General features: G+C 46.1%; 1 protein-coding gene across 1 annotated transcript; it reads left to right on the top strand.

Moving 5' to 3' along the window:
• Positions 1-519: 519 nt before the first annotated feature.
• On the top strand, positions 520-17,788 carry MINAR1 (membrane integral NOTCH2 associated receptor 1). Its single transcript, XM_005436609.3, has 4 exons — positions 520-677; positions 7,291-9,635; positions 11,121-11,375; positions 15,194-17,788. Exons 2-4 carry the CDS (start codon positions 7,338-7,340, stop codon positions 15,389-15,391), a joined length of 2,751 nt encoding a protein of 916 aa, XP_005436666.1. The 5' UTR covers positions 520-677; positions 7,291-7,337; the 3' UTR covers positions 15,392-17,788.
• Positions 17,789-22,890: the final 5,102 nt, after the last annotated feature.

A 22,890-nucleotide genomic window follows, 5' to 3' on the forward strand; every position in this document is an offset into this window, starting at 1 on the left:
CGGGGGTCAGGTCGGTGCATCACCGGCTTTGCACCCACCCGGGGGCCGGTGGGCACACAGGGTGGCACCGGGGTGCCATGTCCCCAGGTGGGCAGAGGCATGCCCCCTCCCCTCAATCACGCCTTTGCAGCAGGCTGCGGCGTGCTGGCACCCTCTGCCCGGATTTGGGGAGCGGGACACACACACACACCAGCGGGGCTGGCAGCGCCGGGGGGGCTCCTGGGGCCCCCGGGACCCCGCGCCGAGCCGCCCCCCCCCCCAGCTGGCCAGGCACTAATAACACAGATAATGAGAATGGTTAATTCCCAGCGGCCGGAGCGCGGATCCGCCGCCCCCCGCCGCGCACCGTCCCTGCGGGCAGCGCAGCCCGCCCGCTGCCGCAGCGCCCGGGGCCGGCCGGGGCAGCCCCTCCCGCAGCGGCGGGCGCGGGGGGGGGGGGCGGCGCAGGGAGGCTCGGCCTGTGCAGCCCCCTCCCCCCTCCCCTCCCCTCTCTCCCTCCTCCCATGCCAACCTGCTGCCGCCTTTGTCAGCGCAGCCCGGCGCTATGGCATCCTGCTGGGGCTTCAGGCTCGGGCTCTTCCTCCTCCTCTTCCTCCGGGCTGGGAAGCGGCTGGTGCAGCGGCAGAGCCGGCCGTGACGGCCGCGCTCCCCGGGCCAGAGGCAGGCGGAGCCCCCAGGTGAGCCCCAGGTGCGGGGAGCGGGGCACGGATGTGCGAAGGGCTGGGGGGGCTGAAAGGGGCGCCCAGGAGGAGCGCCCCCCGCCCCCCATCTCCCGGGGCTGCCGGGGAGGGGGCTCCAGCACAGGCTTCCCCCCCGCCGGGTTAGGGCAGGTGGGGTAAGTGGAGGTAAGAGAGCCCCCCACCCCCAGCCCCTGTGGTCCCTGCCGGGTGCCCCGGGGTCCCACCTCGTTGTCAGGCTCCCCGGGAAAGGGGGGGACTCAAAAATCTTGAAACTCTATCTGCGACTTTGGCGGCTCCGCTTCAGTCCCGCACAGCTGGAGGGGACCAAGTGGGTGACTCCTGGCCTGGGCCCCGGGACCCCTAAACCCCAAGCAGGAGGCCTGGAGGGATGGGGACCGGAGAATCCAGACCCACCGGAGCGAGGTCCGGTGGCAGTGGGGTTGTTAGAGGTTTGCTGTGGAGAAATCCAGGTTGCCCATTGATGGAATAAATCACTCGGGTTTAACTCGATTAGACCTTTTTGTGTTGGTTTGTCAGTGTTTGCAATGGTGTCTCCTTATGCAGAATTTCTTGGGGAAAAATGTGACTTGGATGCACTCTAATAATGCATTGAAAGGACGGAATTTGTGTGTGTTTATATGGGCCAATAGTTGGCAAAGAATAACCATGAACGTATGATGCAGTAATAATTCAAGTAATTTATTGCAGTTTTAGAATGATTGTTTGCACTTTCCCAGATCATATAGATATCTTAACCTGGATTGCGTAACTGAGCAACACAAATAGCCTAATGTTATTGTGCAAGAAAAATCAATGGCAAACCTTGTTTGACTTGAGCCCTGACACGGCTGTGAGGGTACGCTGCCTTTATCCACAAGTTCACAGTTAATTTATGCACTGGGAGCCTTTAAAAACTGCTCAGTTCTTGGGGGGTGGGATGCTTGTGTGTGCTGAAGTGTTGTGCAGGGTCCCTTTACAGCAGAGCCTGCCTCTGTTAAAGAGCTGGGTTTGTAAAGCGTAGTTTTCCATGGCTTGCTCGCACAAGCTGAGAGCCATAAAATAGTAACTTCTTCCAGTGCCGTCCCCACCAGTCCCCCCAGTGAACTGTGGATGAGGTTAGCGGTGGGATGCCCGGGAGGGTGCGAAGCATGCGTTGCTCCTGGGCAGAACGGCAGCGCGCCGCTGGTGAAAGCAGGAGCACAAGCCGTGTGAGCTCCCTGGCTGCAGGCGTTTGTCCGTGAATAAAAATCACCCCAGCGAGGCAGGGAGCCAACACACATCTGCTACCTGCCCCAGGGACCAGAGCCCACCCCGCTGCCACACAGCCGAGGGAACAGTCTGAAGGAGACTGCCCATGTTGGGATGTTCAGGAGGACTTTTCTCTTCAATGAAAGGTGGAGAGAAGCGATTGCCATTGTACAGGCAGGGCTCCAAAGTGCGCTTTTTAGTTTTCTTTTTAATGAGTGGCAGAAGGCAGGGGGAGGAGGAGGATTAAGGTGTGCGGAAACGGGTGTTGTTTGCCCGAGTGCCAGCTCCCATGTGTGTGCGCGGCGGGAGCCAGACAAGGCTCAAGGTGCTCATTCGTTCGTCGGAAATTTCTTAATGTTTTGACAGAGAAATGGATTTGTGAGTGTGGGGAGAAAACAAAAACTAAATTCCATCTCGATGTGTTACATGTTCCATGTGAGGCATGCATTGCCTGCCTTGTTTTATAGTATCTGGCGTTGGGAAGACAGGCTGAAAGATTTATGAGCTCAAGTTAATAGTAAACCAGCATATCACAGACTTTATATTAATGTTCTCCGGCGCTCAAGTAGCTGGCTCTTTCTGGGGGAATTTATGCAAGGATCACTCGCTCTGTCTGTCGCAACGTAATGGTATTATAGGGTGGCCCGTTAGTCACCATGGGGGGAAGCAAAACAAGGATGCTGTTTCCCTCTCGGCTGGTAAATCAAAGGGAGAGGGGAAATAATGACTCCAGCAACTGCATCTGTGTATTAGCTGCACCTGCTGTGGATATTGGGAAAGGGGGAGAGCAAATGTCAGAGACACAAAGAACAGGGAAGGAAATGAAGGAGGAAATAACGGAGGAAGATAACGTGGTCTGTCTGCCAGTGGCCATGATTCAGGCTCACGCAGGCACCTTGCCACCCAGCAGCTGCTCAGGGATCTCGAGTGGTGGGACTTTCTCTTGAATCCTGTGCTGGGATTTATCTGCCCCAGTGTATGCTGCCCTTAGCCTGTGCAGTGAGTGGGGCAGGGTTTGGGCTGAAGGTGCCTAGGGGGAAAGCAGCCAGGGCAACTGAGGAGCGGTGCTAATTTAATGAATTCCTGTGAATGTGAATTTTTAGGGTAGTCAGGAGGTGAGGGGCCCCCCTTCCCCAGCACTGATTTGGGAGGTGGTGAGGAGGGAAAGCGCGTTCTGGCATTTCTGCGGGGAAGCGAGCTGCATGAAAGAGTGCGCAGGTTCCCCAGGTCTGGAGGACCACAGGTCTCACGGAGGCTTGATTCCTGAAGACACCAGAAAATAGAACAGTATATTCCCTTTGTGCAGCAGAAAGCACCATTAGGGATGGAGGTTGCAGTCTTAATATTCTTGGTCTTCTCCTCCAGAGGCTGAGACAGTGGGTTAATGGTAAGATGAGAGCTCAGTTTGTTGCTCTTGGTGCAGGGAAAGACGGCATTGATTTGTGGTAAGCCTGGAGCTCATCTGCGTGCAAAGGGAGTCAGACCCCATCGATAGCCGTGCAATATGATGCTGTACAAGTCCATGCTGGGGTGGAATTGTGCTATTAGAGCAGCCAATGTTGAATCTTAGGAGGCTGACTCAAAGCGACCCTCCCAGTGTTAATATAACAAAATCATTGAAGATGAAATGTTAAGTGGCTCCTTTGGTCAGAGGCTGTCTTGCTGAAGATAAATAAGCTAGATCCTGTCCCTGTGTCTGATTAGCTCCATGTCTCTGGGGACCAAAGTAATTTTGGGGGTGATTTGAAGGGTGCATATGGCTGCTGGTAGTGAAGGTAAGGCATGAGGACGTTGGTGGAATTGAGGCCATCCGAGGAGACCCCGTGCTGTTGCTCTTGCTGTGGGTGCTTTCACTTGCTTTGCTGCTTTTGTCTGATTCATGACCCTGTACCCTCTTTAAAAGGCCTTCGTGTGCTTATTTCGGAGCCTTGCATTTATGTGCCATGTCCAGGTCTATTCTGGTCCTGCTTTGAGAGATAATGAATGAATGTGGACATAACAACTGAGATGGTGCGTGGCCAAGTGCTTGGCACCTGGGATGTGGCAGCTCCCAGGGTGACTTGCCAAGAGGTACCTGTCTCTGTCGCAGGCTGTTAGGAGGCTTGACAAGAGACAGAGGAGCTTAATGTGCCACTAAAAACCTTGGCACCGGGTTTTTACATCCTTGACCCAGGCAACAAGATTTCGAGGCCCTTATATATTATCCTTATGGGGTAGTACAGCTTATTCTTCACAGCCTGAATCTGTCACATGCTCCACTAGCAATGTTTCTGATGCGCGGGCACAAGGGAGCACGCATTTCCATGTCCAGGCAGGTACCTTTCACACCTAAAGTGCACTCACACCCGAAAGCTGTTTGTCAACAGCCAAGGAGTGAAGAGGAAAATTTTCTAACTCTTAGCTCAAGGTCTACCTATGATTTTGCAACCTGCCTTTTCAATTCCCACCTCCCGCAGGTGAGCCTCAGTTGAGCAAATTGGCCGAATTCCCACGTCAGCAGGCTCAGCTCTCTCCGGGTCACCCTTGTTTTAAAGCCTCTGTCACCTCCCTGTCCTCTCACTGCTGTACAGCTGACTGCCACCTCCCAGGCTGGGGTCTGGGAGCACAGGGTCCAACGCTGAGCTAAAGCAGGTCTAGCAGGGCTCCTCTGCTTGGGATCTGTGCTTCAGTGCCACTGCCTTACTGCTTGGGTATGGATTGGAGTCCCCAGACCAAGGCTCCTTGTCCGTGCTACATAAAAGCAATGCAAGATTTTGGGGTATGCAGGGCTTCCACTGAACTTGTCAGCACTCAGCACCTTTGAAAATCAGGCTGCACCCAAGTTTTACAAGATCCAGAGGGCTTAGCAACCTGAATTGAAGTTAAAACCTCTGATGGGAAGGGTATGCTAAGAATGGCTTGGTACAAAACAAAAAAGTTCAAGAAACTGTACCTAGGATATCCTCATTGGGATGAGAGAGTAAAGGCAGAAAGGTAGGGAACAAAATGGGTTGACAGTTTTAAGAAATATGATATTGCAAACTGACTACTTGCATATTTTAGCAGGAGTGTGAGCGGGGAGAAAGCAGGGTGCTGGCAGGCGGGTGCGGACAGCACAGAGTGTATATCAGGCTGTGAAGATGCATGTCCAGGTGAGGGTTTTGCAGGGAGCTGCGGAGTTACAGATGGGAGAAGATAGTTGCTTTTGCTGATATTCAGCCTGGAGGCAACAAAAAGACAGATTTCCACTCAGGCCCCAAATGGCAGATTTATAACATGTAAAAAATTGACTTGCAGTGCCAGTCCCCTGGCATCTGGGAAAGCCTCTGAGCCCCACATACGAAGTTTACTCTGGGAGTGCTTGGTGGGTTTGGTGGCAGGCAGGACAGTTTGGACCTAGCTTGGGAGCTTCATTGTGTAACGTTGACAAGTCAGAGCAATACAAAGGCAGGCTGTTAAAAAGGCTGTTCCTCTGGGCACACACTGTTGATAAAAAGGGATACAAGCATCCTCCTCCGGCTTTTAGTACTACTTTCTGGAGCCAAGCACTGAGCAATATATAACATTTTTTCTCTTTTGTCAGTTTGCAGGAGAGTTGTGCTGCTATGCACAATAGAGGAGCTTTAAAAGCAAACATGCATACAGCGAAGGTGTTGAAAAATCCCTGTAGCCTTTGGTTTCTGAGAGTTGTGTTTACAATCACAGACATACATTCACATTGCTGCTGCTCAACTTCTGATCATACGCAGTGGAAAGATGCTACTTAAATAAACAGCCAAGTCCGCATGGAGGTTTGTTTCATATTCTTATGGGCAACCCAGTGGTTTTTTCACCTCCTGAAGATGCTGCTGTGGCATTTCCTATGAAAGCTGATGTACGCTGGCTTCTGACACAGATAGTGATCACCAGCGTGTGATATCAGGGCAAGGTGAAAGGCTACAAGCAGGGGAACAGGAGCCCTGTATTCTTGCAGCGGTGCTCAGAAGTCCTGGGTTTTTGGCTGGGAGGTGATGTTTTAAATGAGTCATAAGAAACCTTGGAAGCCTGACTCTTGTGCTTCGCCATTTGGGTGGATATTCTGCATTTGATGAAGATGGAGAGACTAGTTCCAGGGGTTATCTAAGGGTGGCAGTGAATGGGGAAGATACCATACCTTTTTGGGGAAGGGAAAATATTTTTGTCATTCCTATCAGTAAGAATAACAAAGACAAAGTGAGCAAACATAGGAATTGGCAGGCTGCATCATCCCATGCTGTGTCTCTCCTAGTAGCCGACAACAGAGACACCAACAAGGATATTCACAGTAGGCAGATGAAAAATAAATTGCCCCCCATCAACATCCTTTCCTAATCCGTAATACCTAGAGGTTGGTTTCAGCTCTGGAAGTGCAGGGGTTTATATCCTTCCCAAGATGTTTGCTAGCATTAGCTGTGCTTGTCCGAGCTATTCTTGTTATCCACATAAATGTGCAGCCTTTGCTCTCCACCTCTGCCCTATCATTTTGGGCTGGTGAATGGAGCTGCGCTCCCTGGGTTTCTCTGGGAGCGCATCCCTGAAGAGGATGTTCTCTGTCCTTGATATTTCTCAGTCTTCAAAGCTACCCTGATTGGCAGCTAGCCCTCTAGCATCTGCTGGATTGGTTTCAAGGTTCAGTGGGAAATTTTTTAACTCTTTCTGTTCTTTTCTAAATGTTGCACTTTATAGCTGAAATGGGACTCACAGATTTTTCGCATGGGATCAGGCAGCTTTTTCATTACTGAATCATAAACTTAAGAAAAGATATTTCTGGAAAAAGTGTCATGGTAGAGCAGAGGAGAAAATAATGTTTTAAAATAAGCAAGATGGTACTTATGTGCTCAAATAACTTCTGAAAGCATGTCAGAAGTTTATTGTCAGAAGAATCTTCCTGAGAGCCATTTGCAGTCAGATATGAAAACAGCTGGGGTTGTCATGGTGTGCTAGATCATCTCTGGTTAGTCTAGGCCTAGAATTATTATCAAACAATTTGACGTGTGTGTACTTTCAACCTCTTGCCTGTTGGTAAGAAATTCTGTAAAAGCCCTGTAGCAAGCAGGCTGGGACTGTATATCTGCCATCAGTGCAGCCCCTCCAAAGCTTCTGCTGTTTATTCACTTGCTCACTTTAGTAGACACTGACATAAATGAGCCTCCTTGGATGAAATCCTGATTCCATTTAAGTATTGATTTCATCGATGCTAGGATTACCGCCTGGAGTCCAGAAATACAATGATGGGTTGTACAGGCAAGCCCTCGAATGCATGGCTAGGGAGTCAGGTCCCATCTGTGGCTGAATTACAAGGTTCTGGATATTATCTGTGGGTGACTTAGAATCTTTTTTTGTTTGCTGTTGTGTGTTGCTGTAGAAGTGGAACGCAGTTCCCAGACTAAACCACAAAATACGCTTAGAGGCATGGAGTCCAACCAGGATTCCTCGCTCTTCCTGGTGAAGATCTTGGAGGAGCTGGACACAAAGCAGAATACTGTTTCTTACCAGGACCTCTGCAAGTCCCTATGTGCAAGGTTTGATTTATCCCAGTTGGCGAAGCTCAGAAGTGTGCTGTTTTACACTGCTTGCCTGGATCCTAATTTCCCAGCAACTTTGTTCAAAGACAAAATGAGATGCACTGTAAACAATCAGCAATCAAAGAAAATCATGGTTGCAGCAGATATAGTAACAATATTCAACCTCATACAAATGAATGGGGGAGTGGCCAAGGAGAAACTTCCAGTTGCAAGGCAGAAAGTGAAGAAGAAAGAATCCTTTGAGTCCTGTAGATCTGACACGGAAATCTGCAATTTGGCAGACTGCGTGCCCAACTGCGAGCTGAATGACCAGGAATTCAATCGGGGCTTTCCAGTTAGAAGGTCTTCAAAATGCAGAAAGATGGACTGCAAAGACTGCCAGCAGTTTGTCCCCTCATCAGAACCCAACTTTTTACTGGGGGTTAATAAGGAGATGAAGGGTCGGGCTGCTTCTCTGGACAGGCTGCAGGCGTTGGCATCCTACTCCATCGCCACGTCTCCACCATGTGAGATGCAGAGTACGTACTTCCCCATGAACATTGAAAATGAATCTATTTCAGACCAGGACTCCTTGCCTATAAGTGCAGGAATAAAAGAAACTTTCATTTCGAATGAGGAGCCGTTCGTGATGCAGTCATGTGTCCAGAAAAGAAATATATTCAAAGAAGATTTTCATAATCTGATTACAATATCTCCCAACTTAATACCGTCTAACAAAAAGTCAGAAGATGGACACAGAGAGCCTCAGAACAGGAAAGAAAGCTCTAAGCAGGCTTTCTTCAACCACAGCTTTGAAATGCCATACAGCAGCCAGTACTTGAATCCAGTTTATTCTCCTATACCAGACAAAAGACGAGTGAAGCATGAAAGTTTAGATGATCTTCAAGCTTCAACGTATTTTGGCCCAACTACCATTCTCGGGCCCCAGGACACCAAAAAGTGGACTGGAAAGCCAGCCAAGCAAACTGCCTGGCCAGCTAAAAGCTGGAGTTTAAATACTGAGGAGGTACCTGACTTTGAACGGTCATTTTTTAATAGGAAGCAGTCTGAAGAGAAGCCACGATACCAGAGTTCAAACAATCCATCTCCAAGCTTCCCTTCAGCTGACAGGCATCAGTCCTACCTGAACACGAAGGAGCAGCAACCAATTATGCAAGCAAACTATGCTGTGAAACCAAATGGGCATAAACCCAAGGAAATCCCTTCCATTCTAGATGTGGAGAAACACGAGCCAGTCAAAAAGTTTAAGGATAAAAGTATCAATTGTACTTCTGTTCAGATCTTAAGCATCGACAGGACCACGAGTGTTGGGACACAAACAGAGCAGCAAGGTCTGGACCACAAGAAGTGCAAGGATTTGTGTGCGGCGGGCCAGGCCAAGTATGGTGAGCGGCACTCTCTCAAGCAGTCAGATGATGACTCCGAAATTGTGAGTGATGACATCAGTGACATTTTTCGGTTTTTGGATGACATGAGTATCAGTGGGTCCACAGGAGTGATGCAGTCTTCGTGCTACAACAGCACTGGTTCCTTGTCTCAGGTGCATAAATCAGACTGTGAGAGCTCACCTGAGCACAATTTGACTAAAATCTCCAACGGGAATGCCTGTAACAAATTGGATAAAGTGGTCCGGGCAGATATCAGCAACACAGATGATGAACTAAAAACGAGTGTCTGCAAATTAGTTTTGAGGATTGGTGAAATAGAAAAGAAACTGGAATCTCTCTCAGGCGTCCGAGAAGAAATCTCCCAAGTCCTGGGAAAATTAAGCAAGTTGGATCAAAAAATTCAACAGCCAGAGAAGGTCAGTGTACAAATAGATCTCAATTCGTTGACGAGTGAGGCTGCATCAGATGAGAGTAACTCCCCACAGATATTTCAGTGCCACAATACTCCTCATGGAGGCAAACTGGAGAATAATCCAGAATGGTGCTGTTCGGATGCCAGTGGAAGTAATAGTGAGAGTCTTCGGGTAAAAGCCTTAAAAAAAAGTTTGTTTACGAGGAGGTCATCGAGATCATTAACAGAGGAAAACAGTGCAACTGAATCCAAAATAGCAAGTATTTCAAACTCTCCCCGAGACTGGAGAGCTATTACTTACACCAACCAAGTTGGCATTACAGAAGAGGAGATGAAAGAGAGAGATGGAGGAGAAAATAAGGACTGGCACAGGAAATCTAAAGAGGTAATTTCAACTTTAACTCACATAATAAGCACTTAAAAATAATCTAGTTATGAATGTCTTCCATAGTCATCACAAGCCTCAGGGTATGACAACATTTTGCCCTGCCGTATTATGCTTGTCTTTATTGTTATCATAATTGAGCGATTTTGTACCTGTATGTTCTGGCTTGGTAGCTGTAATATGGTCACATTGTTCTCTAAAAGCTTTGCTCTTTTGAAAAGGGGGTGGGGGGGTAATGTGAGTGACGTCTTTGGAAGGTGATGGTATTCTTCATCATCAGTGGCTATGTAAGGGGGCTGGGTAATTAACTTGGTGAAAAGGTTGTGGGGAAAATTGAAATTCTCTAGTGGTTGTTTTAGAAGGGGTACTTTGAAACTGCATTGTGACGGCTTTTATCAGAGAAGTATGTGCATATTTAAAAACCAACCAAATAGATTCATGGATTCAAATCCCTCAAGAAAAGAGTCCTTGTACGTGTACCGTGAGACTCTTAACTGTAGTAATGTTCTCTATATCTGACTTTCACGGTCATTTAAATGAGTCTTAAGCCTCCCATTGTGGAAATGCAGCATAGCTGTGGGCTTGTTTCGGTTGGTCAGAAAAACTGCCCATCCCTCCTAACAGCTGCCCACCACTGTCTTCACAGACCCCATAGCTACTGTGGCCATCCTTGTGCTGGGCTCTGGTTGTTGCTCAGTTGAAACTGTGCATGGTGTGGGCAGTTGTTTCTGTTTCACGGACAGTGGAGAGGGTTGGGGGTCCTTCAGCTCTCTTGTCAATCAGGACCACATGATGGGCATGCTGTCCTTATGATGGGGAATGAGGGCAGAGAAGGGTTGAGAAAGGAGAGGAAGAAGTTTGGTGGAAATAAGTGTAGCTGGGTAAACACGGAACTATAAACCGTGGGTTGTTAGTAGGTTGCAGAAGAGGAAGAAGGTTACCCTTAGTAAGCCCAAACCTTGGCTTTTCTGTAAACTGAACTGCCCAGGATGAAATGGTGACTTTGCAAGTCCTCACTCCTGCAGCAGACCATGGCTGGCACTGGATGGGTACCATGGATGGTATGGTGTCAAGGGCGTGCTGCATGGGGGCTTTCCTCAAGACTTCTTCATGTTAAGATTGATCTGGAAACAGAAAACTAGAAGTGTGCATGGATGTCTCAGCTTTTCCAGATCAGATCAGCTAGACTTCTCTGGATGCCAGGGCCGTTTTCAGGATTGTTTTATAATCTGTAAACAGTACAAAACCTAAATTTCTTCTGCTGCATCAGCTTTGTGTTCATATTATAGTGAACATGAGCTGTAAAATACCTCTTTGGTCTGGTTGTGAGGAGGTGGGCAAATGGATTAAGGCCATCCAAAACTTTTGTCCTAGGTGGTACTTTTTTAATAAAATGGTGATTCTGAAAGGAATATCTCTGTCCTTTGTGTTTAACCCCCTCATAGTCCTGTTTCTTCTCTCAAATTCTTTTGAACCCTATTGCAGGCAGACAGGCAATATGAAATCCCACAGCCACATAGACTCTCTAAACAACCAAAAGATGCTTTCTTGATTGAGCAAGTCTTTAGTCCTCATCCCTACCCCGCATCACTCAAGTCACACATGAAAAGCAACCCGCTCTACACAGACATGAGGTTGACAGAGCTGGCTGAAGTGAAACGCGCCCAGCCATCATGGACCATAGAGGAATATACAAGGAATTCAGGGGATAAAGGCAAGATTGCAGCATTGGATCTACAAGTGAGTCCCATTTGTTTAATGTGAATGGCTTGATTGCAAATGGATGTTGCTAGAATATGTGTTTAAGAAGGGATTTGGATAGCTCAGGAAGGAGCTATGCAGCGTTGAGCCTCTAATCTTGCTGATCCCTATCCATCCTGGCCAGGGACAAAGAAGAATGTGGATGTTTAATTGCTGAATGGTGATCCTTGACAGGTTGGTGCTCCCAGCTTATTCTGCAATGGAGAGATGTCTGCTAAGCTTTCATGGTGTTGGTAGCTCTAAAGAAGAGTTGAGGGATAAAGGGATGCAGAGTTGAACCAGTCCCAAACTGCAGCAAGGCAGAATGGTGCAGGAGCTGGCATTGCTGCTTTCTCTTCTATCCTTGTTCTGCCTGAATTATTCACGGAGAATTTGTTAGGTCTTTTTCCATGTTGTTAGGAACATGAGACATAAAATACTTGTAGATGGCATTCAATACCATGACTGTTTTTGAAACACATCACTGTTGCAGCTTTGAAGTGGCTGTTGGAAACCAACATCATGTGAAGAGCAGATCAGCTAATGGGCATGTCTCGTTTGCATTTTAGTCCAGCTTGGAAGGGAGCAGGTTCTTCTGCAACAAGCAGAGCAGAGGAAGTTGCTGGGAGACAAATTCAAAATTTGATTTAAATTTTCCCAAACTGTAGTGTATTTGAAATCACAATCCTGATATATAATGGGCTGCCTGGACCCGGGACTGAGTGCCCATGTTGGATACTCTGTGCCATGTTGGATGCATGTCTAGCCTGATAAACACAGGACATCTTCTGGGAAGGAAGATGTCTGAGTACAGGTTTAAAGAGGAAGCATGAAGAGTGACATCCAAAACGTGTAAAGACCAAACAAATGTTGCAGTATTTGGTCATGAAACCCAAAACGCACCACATAATGAAATCCACACTGATGTGCAGATCTCTGTGTATCATTTACATGCACTTATCCAGCAGCATGCTGAATCAGTGGGGGGACTGGTGCTGCCCACGGGTGTTTTGGGCTCCTTGCATGTGTATGCGTGCCCCAGAGCACAGCAAGCTGTCTCAGCTCGCTACAGGCTCGGCAGCGGTTGGGGTACACTGGCCTACAGCTCGGGGCACATCAGCATGGCACTAGCCTGGCTCTGTGACCAGCGGTCTGCTTAGTGCAACCCTACCCCAGCCAACAGTCTGCTTGTCTCCAGAGCTTGTCTGCCAGGGAAGGTGGTGTGCAGGAGCCCGAGACCTGCTGCTTCACATCAGCGTTAAAGGGCTTACTGAATTCCTAACGCTGGCATTGCAGACTCTGTGCCAGAGTAGGAAAAGGCTGAAAGGGGTTCCTCTGCAGCAGGCAGTCACAAAGCATCCCTTACCTGCTGCGCAGAGGCAGCAACGGAGGTGATATTTGGGAGCAAAGCTCCCCTGGGAGAAGTGTTCTCCATCTGCTCCTCATAGGGCTGTTTCGTTCCCCGTAAGCAGCTCTGTGCGACTGTGAGCAAACCAGAGAAATCGGCTTATTGCCATCATTTATCTTTAGGATAAAGGTGATAAAACTTTACTGGTTTGATTCTCTGCCTCCAAAAGGACTGCCAGAATTGCAGCTACTCCACAAAGCCCATGTCTAGACTTTATAATAGAGCTTACTGACACACTTAAAAAATAGACACAGACTGATGAGTGGGTTTTTTTTCCCAGTGATTAAGTTTATTAGAACTGAAAGTAAATACATTACGCTTTAATGAACATTCCTACATATGGCAACGAAACGGGAAAGGAAGCTGATTAACAGTAATGGGCCTTTTTAATAATGTATCTTCCTTCTGAAGTAGTTAAAAGGTCAATACCAAGGCAGAGAGGTCCAAAAGTGTAATTTCCTTGAAGCATAGCATGGCTATCTTTGGGGTTTTTCTACCTTTATGTATTGAAAATTTCTCCTGGAACTTGACAAGTCTGCTGGTTTTTTCTTCAAAAAGAGAAACTGCAAAGCCAGTCAGGCCAAAGTTTGTCCCAGGTGTGGGGTCTGTGTGAGGTGTCACTGCTTTGCTCTGTGTATGATGATCCACTGGGATGAAGCATTGTCAGGCCATTTTCTGATGCTTCTGGAGACGATGTTGCTGATTGTTTTTAGAAAGCTGGGACAGGTCATTCAGACCCCGAACGGTACAATCTCAGACTGTTTCAGCATACTAGTGCTATTGTAGAGCTGTCTGTTAAACAATGATAAAACCATTGCTTAATTTTACTTGTTTGTTTCTGGCGTAGCTATAATATCACTCCCTGTAGTAGTTCTGTACGTGAAGCAAATGCTGCTTTCAGGCAAAGCAAGGTTTCAGCCAGTAGCTCATGGTCACAAAATCTGAATTAGCCAATTAAAGGCTTACCCAAATCCCTCTCAAGTCAGCTGGAGTTTCTTTGTGCGGAGTCCAACAAGCTTTGGATCAGGTCCGTTAGGAGCACAGAAATGGTGTGTGTTAGAGTATACTTACTGGAACATTGTATGTGGATTTTTTTTTCTTTTTCTTTTTTTTTTTTTTTTTTTTAAATAAATGGTCTTTTGGAGCCCCAGACACAGGAGGCAGCTTTGAGAAAAAGCTGTCATTTTTCAGAATGTTCTTTTTACTTGATTCCTTTCTGCTGGTAAGTGCAATATAATGCCTAGTTTTTTATTTCCCCCCATTTTCCTAATAGAAAGGATGAAGGGAAGAAAACAAGCAAAGTGGAGATGCAGAGCTTGAAGAGGTTTCAAAATCTTAGGAAGAAAAAACTAAAAGATAAAAAAAGCCCCAAAACAAAAACATTCAGGTGGTTGGCTTTCATTCTGTGACCAATTCACATTCCTTTTAAGTTTTTTTGTTTTGTTTTGCTCACCTGTGTGAAATGAGGGCAAAGTTGTCCATTTCTTAAGCATGTTTTTTGAAATCACCTGCAACCTGGAGACACTCAGACTTTGGCAACAAGCAGAGTGTTTCCTCCTGTGGAAATACAGATTGTGCCATTGGGGTTAAATGGTCTCATCTGTGGAGATGGTCCAGAATAATGTGTGGTAGCAAATATTAAACCAGGTGTCCAGTTCCCTTTCTCCTCTTGCCCCTAAAACTGAGACAGTCTCATGCATTCAGATGACTTTCAGAAGATGGAGCTGGAAGGAGAGCCCAGATCTGAGGATCGTTCTGTCCTGGGTGATTTCATGGACATCCGCTTGCAACCTGCCTGTGCGGGGTGCTCAGCACCTGCTGCCTGTGGCTGTGCATTCCCGCTGGCGTGAAGGGCCAGGGCCGCTGCCCCCAGGCATTGCCCTTCTGGTGGGGGTCTGCAGATCACCCGTCCAGAGGGGCTGGGTGCTGGGGGCCGGAGCTGGGCAGTCGCACCCTGCAAGCAAGTTATGGCAGCAAAATTAGGGTTAGATTTATAAGATGTAGTGCATGAGGAGTGTGTGGTAAGAACCCTTCCCATCAGCTGGGCTTTAATAATTTAAAAAGCAGTAACAGACCGTTAGTTGCTGTCATCTCTGCTCTCTAGCAGATTAAAGAGGTTTTATTTAAATGCCATCCAAGATGACGAAGTTTCCAGCAAATCAGAGGTATGTGAGGGATTTTGCAACAGAATTATACTATTGCAGGAGTTTAATTTTTGTTGTATTTTGTTGCCACTTTTGTTAGCCTTATGGAACTGGGACCAAGAGTTGAAAGGATGTGAGAAGTGGCAATTTATCCTGACAGCAGAGCCAGATGCAGTTGGGAGGCCTTCAGGCATATCTGCTTGCTTTATTTATTTTCTTAATGACAGATCCCAGACAATTAACAACTGTTTCCTTTTAATTTTTAGACTCAAGAATCTTTAAACCCAAACAACTTAGAGTACTGGATGGAAGACATTTATACTCCTGGCTATGATTCCTTATTAAAACGCAAAGAAGCCGAGTTCAGAAGAGCAAAGGTTTGCAAGATAGCTGCCCTGATAGCAGCAGCAGCTTGTACGGTTATTCTGGTCATTGTAGTTCCCATTTGTACAATGAAATCCTGAACCTGCGGAGACCCGTGACTCCCGGCCGCGTGTATATCAGATAGCTCATGCTGTGTTTCAAACGTCTGGTGGCAAAACTGTAAGGGATTTGCTAAGGAAGAATGTTCTGAGGATAACCTGATGGAGAATGCTGTAAATGTAGGCAAAACACAAAACAACTAGAGACACTTTTTTTTTTTTTTAAAAAAAGTATTATTTTAAATAACAGACTGTGAGGTGGAGTTAGTGGGAACTTGGTTCAATTTTTATGCATTTTTAAAAGTGCAATTTTTTTTTCCTAAAGAAACTATGTTTTACAGAACCAGAGACTGATGAGAATCCAGGCAAAAGAGGAAGGTTGTCTGAGCTATGTTGCATTTAACAGAGGTATGGGTACATGGAGGTAGCACTGTATAGAAGGGAATGTTCTATATGCATTACACTGGGGAGCTAGGAAAAGTCTTAAAGCTCTCTACAATGTAGAAAACTTTGAATGTATTGTATTTTTTTTATAGTATTTATGTATTTCATAACCATTTGATTGAAAGCAGACTGTGTAGCCATGAACAGAGTTCATTTCTATGTTCAGATTAAAAAGTGCTCTTTGTATTTGGTCTTGCCCTAAGACCCACTATCATCACTGAGTACTTAGATAAGTGCAATGTGCTGCAGACCAAAAAGATTATGTTTTAAAGCAATCACAAGAGGTTTTAGTTGCTTCTGTTGAATAATATTTGGATAAAGCTGGCAAACTTGCCTTGCCAAAAGGGTATTCTTTACCTCCGCAGACAGTGAAATTGTCTCAGTTTCACTCCTGCCAGCAAGTAAAGCTGGCAAATCAAAGCAACGCTCTGTTAAAGTTCTTGGAAATGTAATCTGAACAGTTATAATTTTTTTTTTCACAAAGTCTTTGTGCCTTTTTTTAGACTGCAGCTTAAATAGAACTGTTTAATTTTGTTATTTTAAGCCCATAACATAAATCACAGCATAATGGGTACTAATGGAGGTTTTTTTTCCCGCAAGCTTTCTATACAGTTCAGAGTGTTCCTCACTCTGCAGGGCTGGTGGGTACTGAGCATTGTATTAAGGGCACAATTTTTCAACACTAGTGGAAACTTGCTGTTAATGCAATGCATTCAGCATGGGGAGACCTTTTGCTTCCCTCTTGCTGATGTACTTAAGAATTATAGTTGACTCTACTGGACAGCAAGCAGTCTGTGTCCCATGGGAAATGTCCATTTGATGCTTTATCCCAAATGCAAATAGCAGGTTCAAAGGAATTCTCAAGCTATAACAGAAATTACCTGCCATGGTTAAAGAAAGCAAATACCCAGACGGTATTACTCTTCTGTCAAGTATAGATCTAAAAAAAAAAAAAAAAGTTTTAAAAAAAAAAAGTTTAAATAAATAAAAAAAAAAGTCATTCAGGAAATAATGTGATCTTGCTGGTCCTCTAAGGGAAAGGAGATTCTGTTAGTGAATGCTCTTTATGTAGGGTAATTTGGTTTCCTCAGAAGCAGCCTCCCTACATGATGACACAGCAGCTAGGAAAGCATCAGATGCTCATTCCTCCGGCTCTCTGGGATGTGCTGCACTTGCTGTTTGTTTCTGGGTGGTTTAAAAAAAGTAGTGGGGAAAGAGCGTGTGGGAGGCGAAGGCTTTGTTGTGACTTTAGATGTATGTCAGTTCTTTCCTGCAGCTGGAGAGCTGTTTACACACTGCTTGTGTGCTGTATTTTATTTAGGGATAGATGATCCCTGGGACTGTTGATCTATCAGAAAAACAAGTTGTAAGCACAGGGGCAGGTGTTCCATCAGCAAATACAGAACAAGGATAAGCCCCTAGACCAAAATCTGCGCCTGCCTGGCCTGAATCCTGATCCAAATTCTGTAGCTTTGGCCCATACCTAATACCAAGATTATTTCTCTTTCCTCCCAGATGCTGCAGGATGGAGTCACAGTAGGGAGGGAGCAATTCACACTGTCTATTTTAAGCTGCCTTTGGTTATGGTGTGATTCAGAGTACCTGAGTTTAGGAGCTCAGGATCCGTATGTAGTAAATATAGACAGGTAGAGAAACCTCCAGGGACGATTCAGAGCTGCCAGCAAGATATCTAATATTAGACATGTGAATACACTCTGGAGGGCATTGCTCTGCAGTTTACTTTATGCACAATTTAAGTTGATTGTATATGTGAAAAAACCCATTCCTGGTTCCGGGTAATGTCAGAAAGCCCTTTTACACCCCTCCTTGGCCTGGTGATAGCAAGCACCAGGTGCTGCTGGAAAGAGCAGCGTGGCCCTGTGGTGGCACAGTCAGTCCCCTGCCTGCCCACGCTGGCAGTGACAAGTCCCTTGGAGGGGCAGGGTGAGTATGGGATGGACACGGGGCAGACTTCCCCCCCCCCCCCCCCCCCCCCCCCCCAGATTCACCAGTCCCCCTCTGCTAGCCTGAGTGGGCTGACCCTGCTGCCCTCAGCCCGACATCAGCAGCACTGCCTCCATCGCATCTCAGTAATCTGATTTTAGACAATATCTCAGTGGAGATGCGAGAAGGGTGCAGGAGGTGTTATTGATCACAGGGGCGGGCTGGGGCTGTGCTTGCACTGATGTGTTAGAAGAGATGTAAGAACCCCTGTTTTGTCTGTGCAGGAATAATTTTTTTTTTTTGTCTGTGCAAGACTCATCCAGCTGGCACCGGGTGAATCCTTGCATTAGAGATGCCCAAAATCCTGAGGAGGATTTGGCCGGTTTTGGTGCTGTGGGTGACATGGAGCTGGCCCAACCCAAGCACTCAGCATCCCAAGCATCCATGCAACTCCTAATTTATCAAGGTGCTTTTGCCCATCCTTACTTTGCACAAGCTGCCACTGGCACCCATCGTTATTGGGGCAGTGGTTTTGCTACACGCCAGACTGTGGTTTGTCATGGATCTCCCTCTTGGGGCTTCATTTGGCTCCTGCAATCTCTGGGATCATCTCCATGGTGCCAGGAGCCCGAGGGGAGCGGGGAAAGCAGAGCCCGTATCCCTGCCTTCCCCCTCTGCAAATACCTCCAGGAGCTGCTGCCTTGCTGTCTCCTCTGCAGCTCCTCGGCACCACCGGGATGCGCATCCCTAGCCATTCCCAGTGGGTTTTGCATCTGGCACAGAACTCTTTTCAGTTAAAATAGGTAAGGAGATGGAGTGGTGGGATGCTGCTGCTGCAGGAGAGCAGTCTGGGCAGGAGAGACTCTTCTGCGCAGAGTATACAAGCTAGGTGAAATCCTGACAATATTAACCTGCAAGAATATTGTGATCAACCTTGTGAACCAGTTACCAACTAGAATATACTGTATACTATATGATAGACTTTTGTATAAAAAAAAATTAAACAAATTAAAGCTATAGGTACATTGTAATCCTTGGTGTGATTGAAAAAAGTGTCCTAGATTGTATTACTTAATTAAAATAATGATGAGCATATTGAACTGTTTTTCGTATTTATGCCTTATAAACTTGATATATTACACATGATAAAATGAAACTGCAAGAATTATAAAAAAAGATACTCCATTTTGGGGGCAAATCCCATTTGCTTTTCCTAAAACAAGAGTGCTGCTTGAAATGAGCTCGATAAATCATGTGTGAAGATGAGCAAGAACAGGATCTGTCCCCAAATGACTTTTTAGGATTTTTTTTTTAATGGGGCTTTCTTTAATGTACTATGTAATAATTTTATTTTATAAAGTTACTGTACAATGTTGCCTTTTGGTTCATTTAAATATAATACCAAATAAACTTGAAAATTACAGAGTCCTAAGTTTTAATGGAACAGTTATAATAATTTATTACTTCATTGCTTTTCCTTTTTTTTCTTTTTTTTTTTTCCCAGGGACATCAAGATAGCCATGGGATGCGAGTGTCTCGGTGTTAGATAACTAAGCAGCCTGTCTTAGTTCTTGGCAGAATTGCTAATGGATTTCTCACTTGTGAAATAATAAGATGGCAGAAGATAATGAAAAATGAGTTTGTTGGGTTTCTTTTAAAAGCTCCTTTGCATTACGTTCTTTGGGCTTCTGGCAGATTAGCTCTTGACACTAATCATAATATTTCATTTTATAGGTTATTTCATGACTGGGTTTTGCCGTATCAACAGTTTTAATAAGGTCACGACTAATATTTTGATATGTTTCACTTACATGTTTATACAGCCACTGTCCCTTTTAAGTCAGTACTACAGATAACTATTTATAGTCACCTATCAACAGGCAGTTTGCTTAGGTTTTCTATATAAATTTAATTTGCTGCTTTTGACTTGTTAATTGTAAAACCAGTTTGTCTTAAAATTCCAGCTGTTGAACCAAAGACAGAGCATCAGAGGTTGCAAAGGGCAGCTGCCGAGAAGAGGACATGTATAAATAATGAACAATGACATGAAAGCATAGTAATGTAAGATCTTGATTTCCTCATCTCCACTGCATAAACACCTTTAATGCACTGCTTTAGCAGCCTTGGTCAGGATGGGAGTGCTGAATGCTCTCTGCAAGGCCAGGCCCCCAGCTCCAGCCTCAGGTGCTCATGTGCCGTGAGTCGGGCTGCAAACCATCACAGGTCTCCTTAGGAGGGAGTGTGATTCACAATTTAGCGTTGGTTTCAGTTTTGGAGATAGTAGCATAGATTTGCCTGAATTTAATGTTTTTCTCTTGTACCCATCAAGTCTAAAAGCTTACAGATAGAAGTGCCCTCTGGATTTTTACATTACAGCATGAATCCCGGAGCAGGAACTTTCACAAAAATGCTAAGTGTTACCAGGCTCATGACAAAAAATCTTAAGCACTCTAGCACAGCATGCCTCAGTCAAGACGCTGGATATGTAGGATATATAGACCTCATCTGGGTCATTGCTGTGCTAGAAGATGGGGCAGCTGCCGGGTTTCTACAGTAGCTGCTGGATAGAGTTGCTGAGTCTCAAGGTAGAAGAAAGCTCCGCTACGCAACTCTGTATTGGTGACCAAAACCCAGCCCCGTGATCTCTGTGCTGCTTTGGATGTCTTGCTCACAGGAATCGATTGTACTGGTTGAATAAGTTCTTTATTTCAGATCTAGCTCTGACGAATGGCTCTGCCTGATGCACAGAAGAGTCACAAGCAAAATATTGGATCTCGAGGCCATTTTCTGCCCTCTGAGGTGCTCTTGTGACTCCATCCCATTGAATCTGCACATGGAAGAAAGGAAAGTAGCCAGTAGCCTGCCCTTAGCAGTGTGGTCCTATTGAAAGGAAAGGTCAGATGGGTTGGTGTGCACTTTGGGAAAAGGCAAGCAACTGTGGAAGTAATTATGCAAATTAGGTATGTACTTTCATCTTATTTTTTCCTTTGCTATTGTTTCAGGAAAGAGCACTATATCTTGTAAAATGCTGTTCTGCTAGTAGTTCTCCAGCAAGCTTGGTTACTTTGGATGACTTCTGAGACCATGGACCACAGGATATCTTGCAGGCTGTTATGTAAATCTACGATGTTCACCTAGAAAATGGAGCAAAATCTTCCAAAAAGAAAGTGGGCTGTCAGCAGCCAAGTTCCTCCCATAAGTAAGTTCCATTTGTTTTTATTTGTTTTCTGCAATTTAGCACAAACTACATGTAGGAGAGTATTGTGACATTGCTTGGAGGGGGGAATTACAGATCTAATGTTATAAGCTCTTTTGAAAGCAGCAGTTAGTTAGATTAGACCATTAGACTAGTTAACAGTCCTGGATGAGTCCAGCACAGGAAAGCAGCTGTGCTTGGCCCATAGACGGTACCACACTGGCCACTGCTGGTCCTGGTGGAGCAGCAGTGAATGCGGGGAGATGTGCAAAACTCTTGGGCAACAAAGTGGTGAAGGGTCTAGAGAAGAAGTCCCATGGGGAGCGGTTGAGGGGACCTGGGGGTGTTCAACCTGGAGAGGAGGGGGCTCCGGGGGGACCTTATCGCTCCCCACAGCTGCTGCAAGGGGCTGCAGCAAGGGTGGGACGGTCTCTTCTCCCAGGTCACAAGTGACAGGACGGAGGAAACGGCCTCAAGTTGCCCCAGGGGAGTTTTATATTGGAAAAATTTCTTCACTGAAAAGGCAGTCAAGCAGTGGAACAGGCTGCCCAGGGAGGTGGTGGAGTCACCATCCCTGGAAGCATTTAAAAGACCTATAGATGCGGTGCTTAGGGACATGGTTTAGTGGTGGATTTGTCAGTCCTGGGCCAAGAGTTAGACTTGATGATCTTTTCCAACCTAAATGATTCTGTGATTCTATAATTCTATGAACTCACTGCCAGACCGGGGAAGCTGTCCCCAAGGCTTAATGCAGTGTAGATCTGAGAAAACGGTGGGTGTCTGGAGAGACGGTTGCTGCTGAAGCTGGAGGCTTTTAGAAATGAAGAGCTTTGTGGCAGCAATTACCCGTCCCCGATCCTGTTTCTCCCTGCCCTCCCACAGTGCCTCCTCTGAGACACCAAGCAGGTCTCTGGACACACAGTGCAGGCTCAGATCCTGCCTTTTCTCAAAGCTAACCAGATTTCCTCAGTAAATACACGGAATTTTCTCCCAGACGTTGATGCTTTGGCCTCAGTTAAAACAATCCCCTGAGGTCTGAGTTCTCCTTGTCCAGCTGGTGGGGTTGGCAGCACTTAAGGAAATGTGACCTGGTGCTCCATCTCACCCAGCCCCATCATGAGACCAGACATCATGAGATCACGCTGGAAATGGCAGGGTTGTGAAGATGATTCCCATTTTCTTTCATGTTGGGCTTTGAGGGAGTTGCATTTCCAGGCCAGTCTCTGCAACCAGAGGGCTGAAAACTGATTTTTTTTTATTAAGGGTGAAAATAAATGGGTGAACTGCTCAGGTAAGGACATGCAGTTCTGATTGCTGGTGCTTAAAAATGTAAAATCCTGCTATCCACAACAAAATTTCTCTCTTTACTCTTATTTCTCTCTCTACGCTTATTTTGAGCCTGTACGTGGTGTGCTGTCTGCATGTTGTCCCCCAGCACGTGGTGGTGGGGCTCCAGCCTGTGTCCACAGCGGCAGGTGTCCCCCCTGGAAGAGGGGAAAAGAAGGGATTACGTACGGTAAAACAGCCTGATCTGGGAGAGGGACGAGAGAAATGCTAATTATTCTGCCTGTCCCTGGAAACACTGGGGAGTCTGGTCCCTATTGAAAAGCTGTGCTGTAACCTCTGCTTTAGTGACAGACGGATCTCCACTTGTACTGAAAAATCCTCCTGAGCTGCAGTCCTGCCAGGCTGATACACTTAATACAATAAAACAGATCTGTATTGTGCTGTGTGTTTTTCCCCAAGTAATGGTGGGGGAGAGGGGGGAACTAAGGAGGCTGAGTCATTTGTCTTCTTTCCTTGTCTTGGTAAAGAAATATTACTGTTGAACTTTACCGTGCCTTTCCCGTTACTATTTTTTTGTTGTTGTTGTTTTTTTCCAATGGTTACTTTTTAAGAGGCTCATAAAATTGCATTACTAGAATTTATGACTGTGTAGCAAATGTGTGCACATGCA

Source organism: Falco cherrug, chromosome 7 (assembly GCF_023634085.1).
Source record: "Falco cherrug isolate bFalChe1 chromosome 7, bFalChe1.pri, whole genome shotgun sequence".
Lineage (NCBI taxonomy): Eukaryota > Metazoa > Chordata > Aves > Falconiformes > Falconidae > Falco > Falco cherrug.

Coding starts and splice junctions, on each gene's coding strand:
- MINAR1 (XM_005436609.3), top strand. CDS start 7,338: ATGGAGTCCAACCAGGATTCCTCGCTCTTCCTGGTGAAGATCTTGGAG. Junction 9,636..11,120: donor GGCACAGGAAATCTAAAGAG/GTAATTTCAACT, acceptor ACCCTATTGCAG/GCAGACAGGCAATATGAAAT. Junction 11,376..15,193: donor TTGCAGCATTGGATCTACAA/GTGAGTCCCATT, acceptor TTTAATTTTTAG/ACTCAAGAATCTTTAAACCC.